The sequence below is a fragment of the Balaenoptera physalus genome (assembly GCF_965194825.1).
Source record: "Balaenoptera physalus genome assembly, chromosome: 6".
Lineage (NCBI taxonomy): Eukaryota > Metazoa > Chordata > Mammalia > Artiodactyla > Balaenopteridae > Balaenoptera > Balaenoptera physalus.
This window is the reverse complement of record NC_138885.1, coordinates 100,928,437-100,946,236: the sequence shown is the minus strand read 5'-3', so window position 1 is coordinate 100,946,236 and position 17,800 is coordinate 100,928,437. Positions and strand designations below refer to the sequence as shown.

Sequence of the window (17,800 nt, the reverse complement as noted above, 5' to 3'; positions counted from 1 at the left end):
TCTGTAGTTCATTCTTGGCATTGTACATTTCATGGGTTTGGATAAATGTGTAATGACATGTATCCAACATTATAGTATCATACAGAGTAGTTTCACTGCCCTAAAAATCTTCTACGCTCTGCCTATTAATCCCTCCTCTCTTCTTCCTAACCCCTGGCAACTATTGGTCTTGGTCTTTTGACTGTCTCCATAGTTTTGCCTTTTCCAGAATGTCACAGAGTTGGAATCGTGTAGTATGTAGTCTTTTCAGATTGGCTTCTTTCACTTAGTAATATGCATTTAGATTTCTCCATGTCTTCTCATGGCTTGATAGCTCATTTTTTTTAGAGCTGAATAATATTCCATTGTCTGGATGTACCACAGTTTATGTATTCATTCACCTACTGAAGGACACCTTAGTTTCTTCCAAGTTTCGGCAATTATAAACAAAGCTGTTAAAAACATCCATTTGCAGGTTTTTGTGTGGACATAAGTTTCCAGCTCTTTCTGGTAAATACCAAGGAGCATGATTGCTGGATTGTATGGTAAGACTATGTTTAGTTTTAGGAGAAACTTATAAACTGTCTTCAAAAGTGGCTGTACTAGTTTGCATTCCCACCAGCAGTGAATGAGAGTTCCTGTTGCTCCACATCTTTGTCAGCATTTGGTGTTGTCAGTGTTCCAGATTGTGGCCATTTTAATAGATGTGTACTCGTATCTCATTGTTAGCTTAATTTGCATTTCTCTGATGACATATGTCTCGGGGCATCTTTTCATATACTTATTTGCCATTTGTATATCTTTTTTGGTGAAGTGTCTGTTAAAGTTTAGCCCATTTTTTAAGTGGGTCTGGCAACATTTTAATTAGTGATCATCTCTGAGATGACCATGGTTTTTGATTCCCACTATTCATTCTTATAAATGACGGTTAGAATAGCATTATCAGTTCTGATTTTATTTGTTGAGGATCTCTCTGCTTCAGAGGTTCACAAGCAAGTCTCATTCAATGAATCACTCTTAACTTTCATAAAAATAAATTGTAGTGGCCTTTATAGTCTATATATAATGCCAGCCTCTCTCAAAATATGTACAGCCAAATAGTAATAGTTTGGTATGTGAAGAATGTTAATAGGTATTAAATGAAAACAAGAGTTGTGTATTCAGACACAGTGGGGAAACACTAATTAAACAAAGTTAAATATGTGCCTTTACTGACTGCTCAGAGTCTTCACTGGTTTTTATACTTGGGGGGAACCCAGGTGACTCTAGGGAACAGAATTTGCCACGCTTGTCATGTAGGCAACCCTTTTTCCTCAGGACATCTTCAGGCCTGTTGTTCTAACACTCTTTGGGGAATAATACCATATATTAATACTGGTTTATTATAAAACACTCTTAAGAGAGTAAACTAAAATTTCTATTTTTTTTGATACCTTGGTATTGAAGGTGTTTTTATATCTTTTTTTGTTTTATTACATTTCAACAGTATTTTATTTATAGACTTGCTAAGGTTAAAAATATAAAATGCGGATATATGATAGGAAATAGCCTGTTTGTGGATGCAGATTTAATTTTTTAGATTTCTAGAGTTCATGGCAGACCAGAAAGAAAAAAAGAATTATTTGTAAATTACTTTCACATCTCTTCCCTTTTAAGGGAAAAATTTCTAAGTCTTTTCAGTTCAACTTCAGGAAATCCAAAATTACTTGATGTCATCAATTATTTAATAAACCTACTTACTTGTTTTACTTTTTACGTCACCTTTTTCCTCACATCACACAGACACTCATATTCTCCGTGTGGTGTCTGTGTTGTACTCTACTGCCAGCATAGTATTTCAGCTTACCATTCCTGTATTTGCTTAATATAGTGGTCTTTCAGAATCATAATCTTGAGTTTTAGAAACCAAAAGGACCTCTGGGATTAATGAAAGTCTAATCCTTAGACAAACTGAAATCCAAAGAAATCAGTTTCCCTAAGGTAGGGGTTCTCTGCTTTGGAATTTTGAGAATCTTAGGGCTTCCAGAGGTACATAGAAAACCCCCAAATTGTATTCAACATGGAGAGAACATTTACACTTTTCTTGGAGGGGTCTGTGACTCCCCAGAAGGAGTGTGTGTGCACGTGTGTGCGTTCATGTTCAAATTGTCCTGCAGTTGTCTGAAGCAAGTGTTGGGGAAGATAATAAACAGCACTAGTCCTTCCTACTGCTCGATTTATACTGTGTCTGTTTTCTCCCTTCCTTCTATACAGAGATAGCTGGTGTCACTACACAAATAAAGAGCATTGCCTGTTTTGTGCCCAGTTAAGTGACTATAGCATATAGCGTGCTTTGGGGCCAGCACTTAGAGTGATGAAGAACTTTGGCTTTCTGGTCAGAAAATGTTATACCCTGTCTCTTTTGTAGTGTGATGAGTAAGAAAAGGACTCCTTTTTAAAAAGTTACAAACTTTTGATGACAAAAGGCAAAAACTCTCCCAGTAACACCCTGGGGAAATATTGCTAGGAGTGGAACAAAATTATCCCGTTTTTATATGTCTTTTTTCTTCCTTCAGTGACTTGCCTCTTCTAAAGATCAGTTGCTATTAATATCAACATAGCAAAACAAATAAATGGAGCTGCAATGATACGGGTTTGAGAGTTTCTGAAAACATATAAAATAACCATTTGATTGATAAATGCTGTCATTTCTTCATTTTATCTTAAGAATATAGCATGTAAAATATGGAGTTTAAAGTCCTGCTTTTAGTAATTGTCAGATCCAACTAGTAAGTTTTTTTATTTTTTTAGGGAACATACCAACAGTTTTTTTCCTTTGTCTTTCTCTTTCTGACTTTGTTTTTAATTTTTATTGAAATACGGTTGATTTAACAATATTGTGTTTCAGGTGTACAATAAAGTGATTCAGTTATATATATATATAATATATATATATTCTTTTTTAGAATCTTTTCTATTATAGGTTATTGTAAGATATTGAGTACAGTTCCCTGTGCTACACAGTAGGTCCTTGTTGATTATCTATTTTATATGTAGTAGGGTGTATATATTTTAATCCCAAACTCCTAATTAATCCCTCCCCCCACCCTTTCCCCTTTGGTAACCGTAAGTTTGTTTTCTCTGTCTGTGAGACTATTTCTGTTCATTTGTATCATTTTTTTTAATTTCATATATCATATATATATGATATTTGTCCTTCTCTGCCTGACTTACTTCATTTATAATAATATTATAATAATATAATAATATTCTCTAGGTCCAGCCATGTTGCTGCAAATTGCATTATTTCATTCTTTTTTATGGCTGAGTAGTATTCCATTGTATATATATACCACATCTTTATCCATTCATCTGTCAGTGGACTCTTAGGTTGCTTGGTTGCTTCCATGTCTTGGCTATTGTAAATAGTGCACTATGAACACTGGGTTAGATACATGCAACTAATGAGTTTTAATGAATTGCATTCAAATCCAGAAAAAATGGAATACTTCCTTCTTAAGTATTATTATAATGAGATGCACTGAACAATACTTTATTTTCGAGTATTTGAAAGGTACTTGCTATCAACTTCCCAGATGCAAATGTGTTTGGTTGCAAAATAATTGGTATGCTAATTATATATCGCCACCTAGTGGTAATGAAGGTCATAGCATTGGCAAATAAAGGAATGGTGTTTTCTAATTCAGTGGTTCAAACACATTTTATTTAGGTGATAACATCACTGGAGTTAATGCAATATGCAATAATTGTTTTTAGTAACTCCCATAGAGCAGTGTTTGTTTAAAAAATTGATAGTCATTTCCCTCTTTGAATAGTTCTTTCAATACCCTTTACAAAAATCAAGAGTGCTTTTCTATCTCTAAATTCTATACAGTTTGATACATTTGTATTAAAACTCGATAATAAATTCTTATGAAAACTCTGAGATGTTCATTCTGTTTACTACAACAGTTGAGTCTGTATCTAGTAACAGATTTTATTTTCTTAAGTTCTCAACATTACTGAACTGCCAGTTCTGGTGTGAGAAAAAAATAGAATTTTTCTTAATAAATGTTTTTAAGTTATTTAAAAATATTAGGGGGTAGTGTGTGTGTGTGTGGTATTGAAGTAGAAAAAATTGGTCCATAACCACCCAGATAACTGTTGGCATTGGGGGGAAAAAAAGTCAATCAAGGTATTACAAGAAAATTGAAAGCAACCTCTGACCACTGCGTCCCTATTCCTAACATAACCACTGTTCCACTGTGAGTTAAATGCCTGTGTTTGTCGTAGAGAAAAATGCATGAGCCAGCATTTGCATATTTAACCAATTTGATCGAGATGCCTCCGTTTGTCGAGGTATAATACAGACAAATTTAACTTTGTCAGAAACTGCAACCAGCCAAGCTTTTTCAAACCCCTCTTTCCTGTTGGGGAGTAAGTTCCCTTAAGGATGCTTTCATAACTTTTTCTCAGTCATTGTTTCATAACTGTCAGCCCTTTTTACTCACTAAAATCATCTCATTCTGCTTATTTAAACGTGTCTTCTTCATTTTTAACCCTAAGTGTTCCCCTCCCACCACAGGCTTGTGGAAGTGGGGAGGGAGGGGTTGGGAGAGGAGGACTGTTTTCTCTTTCACAAGTACCTTCCTTTCAGAGTTAGGACACTCTGCCTACTGATGTATAGCCTGGTGGTAGCAATTGTTAGGTTTTTGTTTTCTTGTTTGTAGATATTGGTTGCCTCCAGAGATTAGAGATAGGGGCTATATACCCTCTCAGCTATCACCTTACCACTGAGTAAATGAAGGCACAAGCAGTTAACCAAACTACCAAATGTACAAACATTTATTAGGAAGAAGACACACACACACACACACACACACACACGATTAGTCCTCTGCCCTGTTCTTGTGGCTCAGAGAAAGCCACATCATCCTTTGACCCTCCTTAGATCTTACTCATCAAACGGTGCTAGAGCCCGTACCATCTCCCAAACGTCCCACCCATCTTCACCACTCATTCCACCAATGAAATCCATTTTCTAACATTCCTTACTACACTTATCAAATCCTCTGGTGTAAATTTTGATAAAATTATTTGAAGTGCCAAGTCTCTCTGAATGTTGATTCCTTACTAGAATACTTCAAATATAACCAATCACTCCAGGGATATGATTTTTGATACTTCAAATGCTTATTAACCATTCTTAGTATATAAAGTTAAATAATATACATACACAGGCATTGTTTATACGTAACTACTTTAAAAATAAATTTTTAAATCAGAAGGGACCATTCATTTTATAGATGAGAAATTTAAAGTATAGAGATTAAATAGCATGTTTAGTGTCATAAGCTACCTGGTGACAAGGTCATTTTTTTGGTAAGGCTAATGTCCTCTCATTACTACTCTTTTCCAGAAATTCCCTGACTCTCTCTACCCCCCATACTTTTTTAGTATACCAATATCATTTTGTCCAGTTTCACCAAAAATTAAATTGTTTTAATAATTTAAATGGTCTCACATTGAATTTATAGAATAATTTAAGGATAATTGAGATGTGCTTTCAGAATTTCATGAAAAATGTATGTGATGAAAATGTGATGAAAAATGTAGAATAGCAAGGACATTTTCCCTACCTATCATATTTCCGGCCCCCCCCACCAAAAAAAAAAAAAAAAAAAGGTTCATTCTCAGAGTTCAGACTACAAGTACAGTTGCGTCCCTGAGCTCTTATTCCTCTGTGAGCTCCACCTACTTTCTGGTTCCCTGGGACTTCCCTTGTTGGTTCTCTGGAAAGAAATCTGAGGCTTTGGTTATCCTACTCAGGCACACACCTCCCACGAATGTGCCTGCATCTTGGGGGTCAAGTGATGGGGAGGCTAGAAGGAGAAGTGAGGCAGTGGGCCTTCCCTCCCCCCCTCATCCCCTCATCCCCTCACCCCCTCACCCCCGGGACCACAGCCCCTCCAGTCAGTGAGGACAGCTCCCTCCCTCAGAGTTTTGGCTCCTGTGGGCTCCTGTTGCCTTGGCTTCTGCTGCCACCATGAGATTGCTTGTGGCCTAGGGAGTGAAAGAACAGAAAAACGAAAATAAAGAAAAATGAGGTGTTTTACCCACTCTCTCTGATATTAAGAGTTCCCCTTCCTGGTCTTTCTTGAGATAAAACTAAAGGGCTCTTTCCGGGACTGTCTCTGTCAGCACTTGGATGCCCACTTCCGGGTTTCAGGCGGCACTGAGTTCAGGCCAGGGAAATACCAGAGGGGAGAATGTGGTAAACTCACCACTGATGTGGCAGTACTTCAGATTCCGGTCACCCCATTGTGCCGGCTGCTGTGTAGTTTTCAGGGTTCTCAGTAGCAGCTTCACACATTCTCTCTAGGTTTTGGGGCTACGTATACTGACTGGGAGAGGCAGGCTGGCATATGCTTACCCCACCTTACCTGGAACCAGAACCGAAAACAACTTTTTTTTTTTGAGAAGCTGAACTGAGTCTATCAATAGGGAGCTAATAAATTATAATACATTCATTCAGTGGAATACTGTACAACCGTGATAAAGAATGAGATCACTCTGTATGTGATGATAAGGAATGGTTGTCAAGATGTATTGTTAAATAACAAAGCCACAAAACACTTGGGAAAATATGTTTATAAATAAGTATATGTATTCTTGTATGTGCATAAAACAGTTCTAGGAATATACAAGATATTGGTAACCATGGTTATTTCTAAAAAGAAGGACTAGGAGCTGGGAGACTGACTGATCCCTTTGTGCTACCGTTTGTGGTAAATCAGGCTGCTATACAAACACTTCAGCTAGGCCAGATGACACATTTAAGAAATAAATCAAGCAAGGAGATAACTGGGGTGCAGCAGGCATTTCATTTTATGGAAATAGGCCCTTTGAGTGTTGACTTAGTCCTTTCCTCAGACTGAATGTTATAATAGCCAGTAGTTCTTGGCTTCTCTGACCCCAACTGCTGGTCTCAGAGCATGCCGCCATGAGGGGCTAGGGAGGCTGCAGGTGGTCCCAGCCACACTCAAGTATTCCTTCATTCTTTGGATTTCTTATTTGTCAGTTCCATTGTGAGCTGAAGAAAAGAAATGTAGTTGATGGTTGATCTTTGAACCCTGATTACCCTTTGTGGTCTGGCCCAGCCCTCTTAATATTTAAAGTATAAAAATATATAGGTTATACTATGTAAGTATATTTAAATATTTTATTTTATATATTTTATTATATATTTAAAATAATATAATAATTCCATATATGTGTATATATATATAACTATATATATTTGTGTGTGTTTTAAACATATCATTTTTACGTATATATCTCTACCTGATCCCTTTTACATTCTCTTAAGCATGTATTTTTATTCCCAGGCTAATTCACCTAAATAAGATTGATCCCCACGCTCCAAATGAAATGCTCTATGGACGAATGGGCTACATCTGTGCTCTTCTCTTTGTGAATAAGAACTTTGGAGTGGAAAAGATTCCTCAAAGCCATATTCAGCAGGTACCACGTTTTTGTGCTTTTTGGAGTCTTTTTAGGATCCCACCTACTATCTGCCTAAACTATTGGTTTTGTTTCCCTAGTTGGCACATCCCAGGTAGCTGGACGGTAAGGTGTATCTTAACCTGTGAAGGTCAGGCATGATCAGAGAACCAGCAGCTGCACTTGGAGTGCTGTTGCAAACTGTGTAGAGAGTGACTTGGAGTAAGAAGTCCAGCTGCTCCATTTGGAGTTTAGAGGCCATTCAGAGGAAAATAAGGGCCAGATTTCACCTCCAAGGTGCAGGTGTTCCTCTTGTATCTGAAGGAGTTTTGCTTTCCTTTGACAGGTGAATTCTTGTGAGCTGTAGTAAAAGTTCAAAATCTTCCAGATTCTCCCTCTTTTAGGCAGAATAATCCCATGTGCTTCTCTGAGTACAGAATCAAACTGTGCCCGTCCATGGCCATCAGATGGTGTAGAATTTGCCATGTTCTCCAGTACTTCTTAGCAAAAAGTTCCTTGGCTCCATTCTAATTCTTCCCTTATTTCGGTCGATTTCTCCCTGCAGATTTGTGAAACAGTCTTAACCTCTGGAGAAGACCTAGCTAGAAAGAGAAACTTCACAGGAAAGACTCCACTGTTGTATGAATGGTACCAAGAATATTACGTGGGGGCCGCTCATGGCCTGGCAGGAATTTATTACTACCTGATGCAGGTAAGAGGGGATAATGATGGAGCTAGAATGTGATTCCTGACTGTACTATCTAGGGTGAGAAGACAGGTGCTCCAGCTCTATTTGTTCATTCTGCCAACCACTGCATCACTCTCCTGGTAATCACCTGGCCTAGGTAAACAGGGACAGTGCTTGTGAGAGTGCATTTAGAGTGTGTAAACATAAAAGCCAGTGTGCTTTGAGATGACTGATTTGTAGGTGAGCACACTTGCCCACCTCGTGCCGCTTGTGCAGACTAAAGTGTTTTGACCTATTCTTTTAGATGAAGTGCCTCTGCTCTGCTCTGCTCTTTCAGCAGATGCCTTGAATTAGTATTATTCCACACGATAAGGCACAACCCATTGAAACAAATTTCAGGAGTAAGAGCAAAATCAGTAGAAAACAAAGGAGAATATGCTGCCTAAAGCTCAGTTAGAGAGCAAAACTAAGGAGCCTTTTCAATGGGTTTTGTGTAACTTACCTGAAAAATAGCTGAATATGCCATGCTCAACAGTTCTTCGGATCTAAAACTATTGGGGGACATCAGCCAAAGCCAAATAGACTAAGGGCAAATAGAGTTTACTGCATCAAGCATAACCCGGAAAGGGAGGTCAGAAGAGGGCTTCTCATGAGAGCATCATTTCCAGGGGCTTGTTTAACTCTCCTTAAGGAGAAATAGGCACTTTGTGTAAGAATAAGAATTCATGGTAAAAGAATATTGAATTTTAAATGATGGTAAAAGGTGCCCCCCCTCAACTTTCCAAAGTACAATGTGGCATAAAGAAAAGTGTTTCACTGATATGTTCTACAAGAGTGGTTGGATATAAATACCAATAGCTGGTTGAGTAGCTGGCTATAGTAATGCAAAACCAACATCACACCTATCCTCTCCCTATAACTAAACAAGGACAACAAAGCTGAAAAACACAAGGTTATTATTGCTTTTCAATGCAGAGTCACTCTTCGAATGTTAGTGGCAGTAGGAGACCCAACTCTTGTATTTATTCTGCACTTCTCAATTCAGAGTCTTATAATTAGGGGTTTTGACAATTCAGACTTAAACTCCTTTACTTTTCTGGCACACTCCCTCGTTGGCTCTCTATTTCCAGAAGTAAATATAGATCCTTGAAAGTTTTCAGGAAAGAGGAAAAACCTTGAAGTTTCAAGGTGAATTAGAATCAGACATGTTAATGACTGGATGGCCTCATGACCTTTCTTTGAAGCAGACCATCAGGAGGTGTCTTACCCTCTGCCTCCATGTGTTGGTTGTAGTAAGAAACCTGGAAACCCAAGTACTGAATTTTCCATTTGCACATAATTATCTATTTGAAATGATTTAATTTTTAATCCTAAAAGTGCATTCTGGTAGGTGCCTATGTATCAGCATAAAACATTATTTTTAGGCCATTTTGGATAACTTCTGCAAGTTTGAGGAGAATCCAGTCATTCAACTCTAGCATTTTAAACTGAGCTTGAACAATATTCTTTGGGTAAAGTGAAATCTAAATGTGCCCTAAAGAACTTCGTTGCGTGTTCAGTATCTGTGAGTGCCTTATGGTCGGTATCTCCTTGTTCCCTGCCGCCTCTGCCTGTGCTTCACAGCACTGCCTCCCTCTCATCCCAGGTGCTCACCCCCTGCCTGGCAAAGACAACACTGAATTTGTTGTTTAAAGAAGTGTGAGGTGCATTGAATTAAGACCAGGACCAAAAGGAGAAACTAAAAATTCTATCAAAAATGAAGGCTCATATGCCATATGGCAACGAGTCCTATAAATCCACACATTGTTGTATCAAAATAATCCTTCATAAGTATCAGTCCCAAATCTTTTGCAGAAAGGCTTAATCTAGAGTCACACCAATTCGGGATCTAGATCCCAGGGCTCCCGACTTGTTAGCATCCTCTCCTATTGGAAATATCACCTGTCACTTCTCTAAATGCAAGTTGTGCCTGGTTTGTCTAATGCATCTCTTTGTGGTCTTTAAAGTGTATTTAAGGTATTAAAACCTTAGGAAACTTCTCATACACTCACATTCGTAAGCATTGGCTTTGGAAAATTATTTATATGTATATAGATAATAAATACCGAAAAATAATATGTACATAAGGCTCCAAGTATTAACTGATAGCCTAATTTTAGTTTGGATCAGTAGGTGAAAAAATTGGATGGAATCCAGAACCTCTTAATGACTTTCAGTTCATTTTGGTCATGTTTTCCTTCTTATTTAAAACTCATCCCTGAGCCTTAGGAAGGTCTGTTTGTTTCCACAGAACTGATAATTCCCTTTCTTGTTTTTAGCCCAGCCTTCAAGTGAGCCATGGGAAGTTATATAGTTTGGTCAAGCCCAGTGTAGACTACGTCTGCCAGCTGAAATTCCCTTCTGGCAATTACCCTCCTTGTGTGGACGACACTCGGGATCTGCTAGTCCATTGGTGCCACGGTTCTCCTGGGGTAATCTACATGCTCATTCAGGCCTATAAGGTACTGTGAATTTTCTCGTTTTTAGAAATAAATTGGAAAACATAATATAAAATTCTATAATTTCAAATTAGTTTTCTGTATAATTCTTGAACAATATATAGACAAACCATTTGTTGGACCTAAAATCACTTTGCTGTATGGATTATAATTCATTTTCACAGTATCCATCTGTACCACAGCACACATTATTTCATAGAACAGGGGACTGCTTCACGGACAGGTAGAGTAGCCAAGATTAGCATCAGTGGCAGAGCCAAGATAAATATCCCAGGAGCTCAATTAAAAAGAGAAAGAATCTCCTTGGGCATTGCTGGTGGGAATGTAAAATGGTAAAGGTACTGTAGAAAGCAGTTTGGCGGTTCCTCAAAAAATGAAACACAACTAACATATGATCCAGCAATTCTACTCCTAGGTATATATACCCAAAAGAAGTAAAAACAAGGTTTCAAACAGATACTTGTACACCAGTGTTCCATAGCAGTATTATTCACAGTAGCCAAAAAGTAGAAACAATCCAAGTGTCCATCAACAGATGAATGGATGGACAAAATATGGTGTATACCTACAATGGAATATTATTTAGCCATAAAAAAGAATTAACTTCTGATCCGTACGACAACATGCATGAACCTTGTAAACATTATGCCAAGCGAAATAAGCCAGATACAAAAGGACAAATACTGTAGGATTCCACTTATATGATGTGATGGTTAATATGAAGTATCTAGACTAGGCAAATTCATAGAGAGTAGAATAAAGGTTACCAGGGGCTGGAAGGGTGAGAATTATTGCTTAATGGGTATGAAGTTTCTGTTTGGAATGTTGAAAAAGTTTTGGAAATAGATAATGGTGATGGTTATACAACATTGGGAATGTAATTAATACCACTGAATGGTCCACTTTAAATGATTAAGATGGTAACTTTTATATATGTATTTTACCATAATTTAAAAAATTCAAATATCACTTCTAAAAGGCACGCTATGACAGAGCCATAATCAAAGAAGAAAAGGTTTTTCTTTGAGGGGAAAAAAATGGAAGTAAACCAAGATATCTATGTTCATTGGTGCCCGTTCTACAAATTACAAATCTATAGACTCTAAATAGGGACTGGCATCTCATGGTCTAAATAAGCATTTAGTATATCAAATTTTGCATTCAGGAAGTTAAATATAATGCACAAACTTTTAAAACTGTCTTATTCTACTTCTCTACTGCAATGAGATATTAAAAATGTCGGGAATTCCCAGGCGATCCAGTGGTTGGGACTCCATGCTTCCACTCTAGGGAGCACAGGTTCCATCCCTGGTCAGGGAACTATTTTTTAAACCTTTGATCAAGATATAGGAGGCCACAATAGATTGTAAAGATGTATCTCTATTTTTCTGAAAAGTATAGTGTTTTACAATCAAATCAGTTTTTATAATCAATTTTATAAACAGTTTCTTCTCCAGTGTATAAAGAAACTTTCTAGTAGTGAAGGGTATCATTGTTACAGAAAAGACAGTGTTTTTTCTTTGGAAAGTGACTAATGATAACAGCAAGTTGCAAGTAAATAAGGCTACTTCACCAATAACACCCGCATACGCAAACACACATACATATAAAACTTACACCATGCAGACAAGGTCATGCCCAGTTATGTATTTAAAAACAAAAAAACGCTAGTGAATTCTTGTAATTTGTCCCCACCGATACAACACATCTCTCTCTCTCTGAATTCCTACCCTTTTTTGCCGAGGCACCTCCCTGTCTCCTCCCTTATCCTGTCTCCCTTTCTCTCCTATCAGGAAGGAAGGTCAATGGAGGTTTCTTTTCTATCCCTTGTAATAAAACTATGTCCCTTGACTCTGCAGGTGTTCAAAGAGGAACGGTATCTCAGTGATGCCTATCAGTGTGCTGATGTGATCTGGCAGTATGGCTTGCTGAAGAAGGGGTACGGGCTGTGCCACGGCGCTGCAGGGAATGCCTACGCCTTCCTGTCGCTGTACAACCTCACGCAGGATGCGAAGTACCTGTACAGGGCCTGTAAGGTAGGAGTCAGAACCGCCAGACAGAACGCATCTTTACCCAGGAGGCTGTAGAAGTGTCTCTAGTTAATCTGATTTAATTCATTTATTTTTTTAAACCGTAAGTCTATAGAACAAACAGTTTAAGAAAAACCTTCAGAAGCTATTCAGTTGGTCATTTGGTAGAGACGTGGATGGACCTAGAGAGTGTCATACAGAGTGAAGTAAGAAAGAGAAAAGCAAATATCATATAATAATGCATATATGTGGAATCTAGAAAAATGGTACAGATGATCGTATTTGCAAGGCAGAAATAGAGACACAGACGTAGAGAACAAATGTATGGGTACCAAGGGGGAAAGGGGTGGGGAGGGAGGAATTGGGAGACTGGGATTGACACATATACATTATTGATACTATGTATGAAATAGACAGCTGATGGGAACATGCTGCATAGCACAGGGGACTCTACCTAGTGCACTGTGGTAACCTAAATGGGAGGGAAGTCCAAAGGGGAGGGGATATCTGTATGTGTATGGCTGATACATTTTGTTGTGCAGTGGAGGCTAACACGACATTGTAAAGCAACCATACTCCAATAAAAATTTTTAAAAAAGGAAAAGAAAAGAAAATGAGAGAAGAGGGCATTGGTAGGGCAGTTCTATAAACAGGACTGCCTTAGTTGGTGATCTAGAACTTTGGACTACCCATGTGTCATTAAATGTTTTGCTGTGGAAGAAAAAATTTTTTAATTAAAAAATAAAATTTTAAAAAGCTATTCAGTTGAATTAGCTTTTTTTTTTTTTTTTTTTTAAGGACATAAGTCTACTCAGCAGCATTTGTGGTGGGGGTGGGAGAGTGGTGGGAGATGTAAGGTGGTTTTGTTCCTTTCTTTCTTCTTTGATAACCTTGGAGATGAGGCTCAGACAGCCCATTAAGTTCCTCCCATGCTTCATTCGTACTCTCTTTTAGACCATCCATTTCTCTGCATCAGCCCCTCTCCCTGCCTTGAAGATAGTTTTTGACTTTTCAGAGTAAATGTTAGAGACAATCTCTGTCAACTTTTAGAGGTCTCTAGAAGAAATGGCTTCAGTAATTTAACTTGGTCTCATCTTCAGTTCGCTGAGTGGTGCTTAGATTATGGAGAACACGGATGCAGAACACCAGACACCCCCTTCTCCCTCTTTGAAGGTATTTTTCACACGTTACTTATTCGCCTTATAATATCAGCATCTGCTTCTCTGCTTAGTAATTAATGTATCTTAATTTGAGTTTTGTCAACAAATTAATTTCATAGTTATTTCTTAAACTGCTTCCTTATTTCCTAATACAATAACTCAGTATTAAAAATCAGTTAGCACGCAGACCACCATGGCCCCAAGAGGTAGTTATTATGGTGACTGCTGTTTATGGAGCCAGGCACGTGCTGGGCATTTTGCAGATGTTATCATAAATCATTGCAGCAAAAATATACATTATTATCCTCATGTCACAGATGAGGTTCCTGAGGCTCAGACAGGGAAGTGGGGCCACGGTGAAGGAGCTCACATATGGTAAATGGGCAGGGCCGTGCCTTGAACTTGTCTGGCTCCGCTTTCCCTCCTGTCTTCCACCTGGGTAAAGAGGCTGAGCCTCTGACTCGTGATCTTGTCTAATGAGCTGCAACATATATAAACAGGTGCCCACTTCATTTAAATCATTTAAATTAATATCATAATGTTGTTTATGCTACAAAATGAAGCCAGTCTATAATACATCATCATCTGGTGTAATAACTTTTGCCTCTTTCTTTTCCTTCAGGAATGGCTGGAACAATTTATTTCTTGGCTGACCTCCTAGTGCCCACGAAAGCCAGGTTCCCTGCATTTGAACTGTAAGAGGAGAGTCCCCCCCAGTGCAACTCACTGCATGAGCCTTTCTGTGTATCATTCCTGGGCTAAAGCAACAATAGAGTCAAACTGTGTACTGGATTTAGTTGATTTTTTTTTTCAGACTATGTCTTTAATTCAGTTCCTTTTTATTATTTACTTTTATTTTAAAATATCCAGGGAAATCTTAATTAACTTCAGCTTATCCTAAAGGGAGGATAGGTGATATGTACAGTATTTTGAGGGCATATATGCTTATATTTCAGAACTTGGAGGCAGTCGTATTCTTACTCAAGCTTATGAATATAACCATCTGTTACAGTTCTAAAAATGTTTAAAAAAAACTAAATGTAGATAAATACACGCTTATCGCTGGATATTGACCTCCACCTCTTCTCTTTAGTATTTTTTTTATGACAGTTTTATGACTTTGCTTTTCTCTAAGTGGTTGATTATGAAAGGGGACAAAAATATAACTATATGCTTCCAGGACAAAAATTGAAAGAGTTGCCAACTGGGCTAGGGACCTAAACACCCTTTTTCAAATTCACAGTGCTTATTTAAACTAGAGATAAACATGCTTTCAAATTTGCCTCTTTTTGTTAGTAGAGCATCCAGGCTCTATAATCCAACATCTTTATCGAAAACTTCTGAAATGTGATGGTCGTTATATGAAAATTCTGATTTGAAGGTTATTTCAAGATAAGCTAACAAAAAGTTTGTTTTCTCCTAATAAGCTAGTATGTTTTGGAACTACTTATGTATATTTGTTTCTTCTTTGGAATTAGTGTAAGATCAGGAAATGAGATTTCTGTGTGTAAATATATTATGACCTAGGATTTGAGTCCACCCTTTCTGACTGACCTTCTAAATTTTGATTTGTGTTTTACTTATTTTGCGATGACTATGCTTTATAAAGTGTTGGCTGCTTGGTACAAGCCATAAGATATTTTCCTTCCTATCTATCTAGATGTTGATCTTTTCACTAAATAGTAGAGCATTCTACTTGTTAAAAAAGGGGGGAGGGGTGCTATATTGCAAAATCACTAAGCTTTCCATAGAAATGCTGGTTCCTGAGAAGGTATTATCCAGTGATTATTCTTAGAACAAATGGCTTTTGTCTCTTTGCATAGCCTAGGCGTTAACACTCATCCATTTCTGAGCCCTCAGGATCGGGTACTGATATGGTAGGTGAAGAATCCCCGGTGCTTCAAATTCTATACAAATTGTTTTGTCTCATCAGCTCCCATTCCTCCTCCTTCCATTGCTGACTTTCCCAGGCTTGTTTTGTCTTTTCTATGCATTTTGACTGATTTTGAAACATTTTGCAGCTTTTAAGAAAACAGGCTCTAAGAATTTTAAATGTGCCTATTTCACGGCTCTCTCGGTCACAAGAACATGCTATTTTTATTGGAACTCTGAACCAAATCCCCACTGAGTATATGTTGGTTCCTGTGGATAGCAATCCCCTATTATTTTCCATTTAGCACCAAAATAGCTAATATTATTGGAAATTGCCTGACCCTTTAAAGGCTACTGACAGTAGAATCTAAAACACAGCCCACGGCTCAATTCCCAGGATTAGCTTATTCCTCTGTGACTCATGCTAGCTGGGGACAACCTTGTGCCTCTCAGATGTTGAAGTGTTGCTGGCAAGCTGTGTGCAAGCCGTGCCTTTGTCGTGAACGTGTCACACGAACAGTGTCAGCATCCACAGTAAAGCTGATCTGCCTTTGGATGGGTGTCCAGCTTGAAAGAATAGACCCCGTTTGATTTAGTTAAATGTCTTACTATACTGTACCTGCGCTTTTAGCTACTATAGTTACTAACCAAGGGAAGAAGAACAAAACACTTTCTCTTAACCGGAGGAGACTGATCACAGTGCTTCACCAAGCAGCTTAATTGATTTAACCCCAGGAAGACATCAAGGCCGGGAGAAGAACATTTTGAATAAGATTCTTATTCCTATTTGGATTGCTGTTTAGCTACTGCCATCCCTTAACAAATTTATCAGTGCAAACACAATTCAGTTTTCATTTTTTTCTTTGGCTTCTTAAGTTATTAAACTGGCAGGATTTTATATTTGTTCCATTGTTTGTTTTATTTATGTTTAAGAGCTCAGAAAGTTTGATAGGATTTTAAACTCAGGCAAAGGCTATAAAACTCAGACGAATACCCTAACACCATGGTAGAAACTGAAACTTTTTACACTAGTTTCTTAGTTTTGAAAGGAAGAGGCATCATTTCAGTTCTATTTCTGTTACATCATTTTTCCCTCAGATATTTTTCTTTTTGTTAGAAAACAAAACGAAAAACTGCGCAAAACTGCTTCCCAGAAAACTCAGTAGGATCTTTTATCTCCATGTAAAGACTAGCTAGTGAAACCTTAAAACCTTGTCAAGCAGTATTCATTTATCCTGTCGTGTGTTTCTATGAACATCACGATCAGTTATTTACATCAATCCTATTGGTCCATCAAGAAGTCAGTCTTTAATCCTTACAGTCATTTGACCCTCTTTTCATCTTTGATGTCACTTCCAATTATTTGGCATCAAAAGCCTTCACGGTAGGTAGAGTTTTAGGTAAAAGCGGCCATTTTCTCTCTTATTACAACCTCCCTGCATAACTTAATTGAGAGGTATACTTTGCTCATGAGTCCTCAGGTTAATTGCTGTCTGATCTTATAATGCCCTGCCTTCTCTTGACTGAGTTTGAAATACAAAACGTGAAGAGTAAGCATTAATTCATCTACTCCTTTGGCTGCTTGAACTCATCTATAATCCTTTGTTATCCATACTCAATTCTGACTTCACTGCTGCTCCCCCTAAATAGGTCAAGCACCCCACTTCTGTATTGTTAAGCTGTAGAAGAACTGTTTCTCTCCTACAGGTACAAAACAAAGTGTGATATTCAGGGATCCTACGCCGATGTTATATTGCCATTTACTGGAAAGGGCTGGAATTGTATGTATTTCTGTGTTCCGTAAAGGATTTGACTTAACTGGTTCCCAATAAAATTTTATTAGGACTCTATATTGTCATGTGCTTCTTGTTTGCTTTGGTTTAAACTTAAGAAATATATTTCTTCAATGGCTTTTTCTTTATGCACTCATTCCCTGGGGTTTGTCCCTGACTTTTTCTTCATTGTTGGGTCAAACAAGATTTGAAGTACTTCATGAAGGTAAAAATTTATGAGAGGAAAATATTTAAAAATCTGATCATTATAGAATTATGAAGAATCTACTAGGCTTCAAGCAGAGCAGTATATCAACCA

The 17,800-nt window shown here is 37.8% G+C and overlaps 1 protein-coding gene across 4 annotated transcripts in view; it reads left to right on the top strand.

The window, feature by feature from the left end:
• Positions 1 to 17,559, top strand: part of LANCL1 (LanC like glutathione S-transferase 1) — a 43,713-nt gene extending 26,154 nt beyond the window's left edge. For all 4 annotated transcript variants that reach the window (XM_082467231.1, XM_082467232.1, XM_082467233.1 and 1 more), the window contains 6 exons: positions 7,347 to 7,482; positions 8,027 to 8,173; positions 10,468 to 10,650; positions 12,507 to 12,683; positions 13,778 to 13,850; positions 14,460 to 17,559. In XM_082467231.1, the coding sequence (XP_082323357.1) occupies positions 7,347 to 7,482; positions 8,027 to 8,173; positions 10,468 to 10,650; positions 12,507 to 12,683; positions 13,778 to 13,850; positions 14,460 to 14,536 (793 nt within the window). In that variant the 3' untranslated portion in view covers positions 14,537 to 17,559. The remainder of the gene's footprint in view (positions 1 to 7,346; positions 7,483 to 8,026; positions 8,174 to 10,467; positions 10,651 to 12,506; positions 12,684 to 13,777; positions 13,851 to 14,459) is intronic.
• Positions 17,560 to 17,800: the final 241 nt, after the last annotated feature.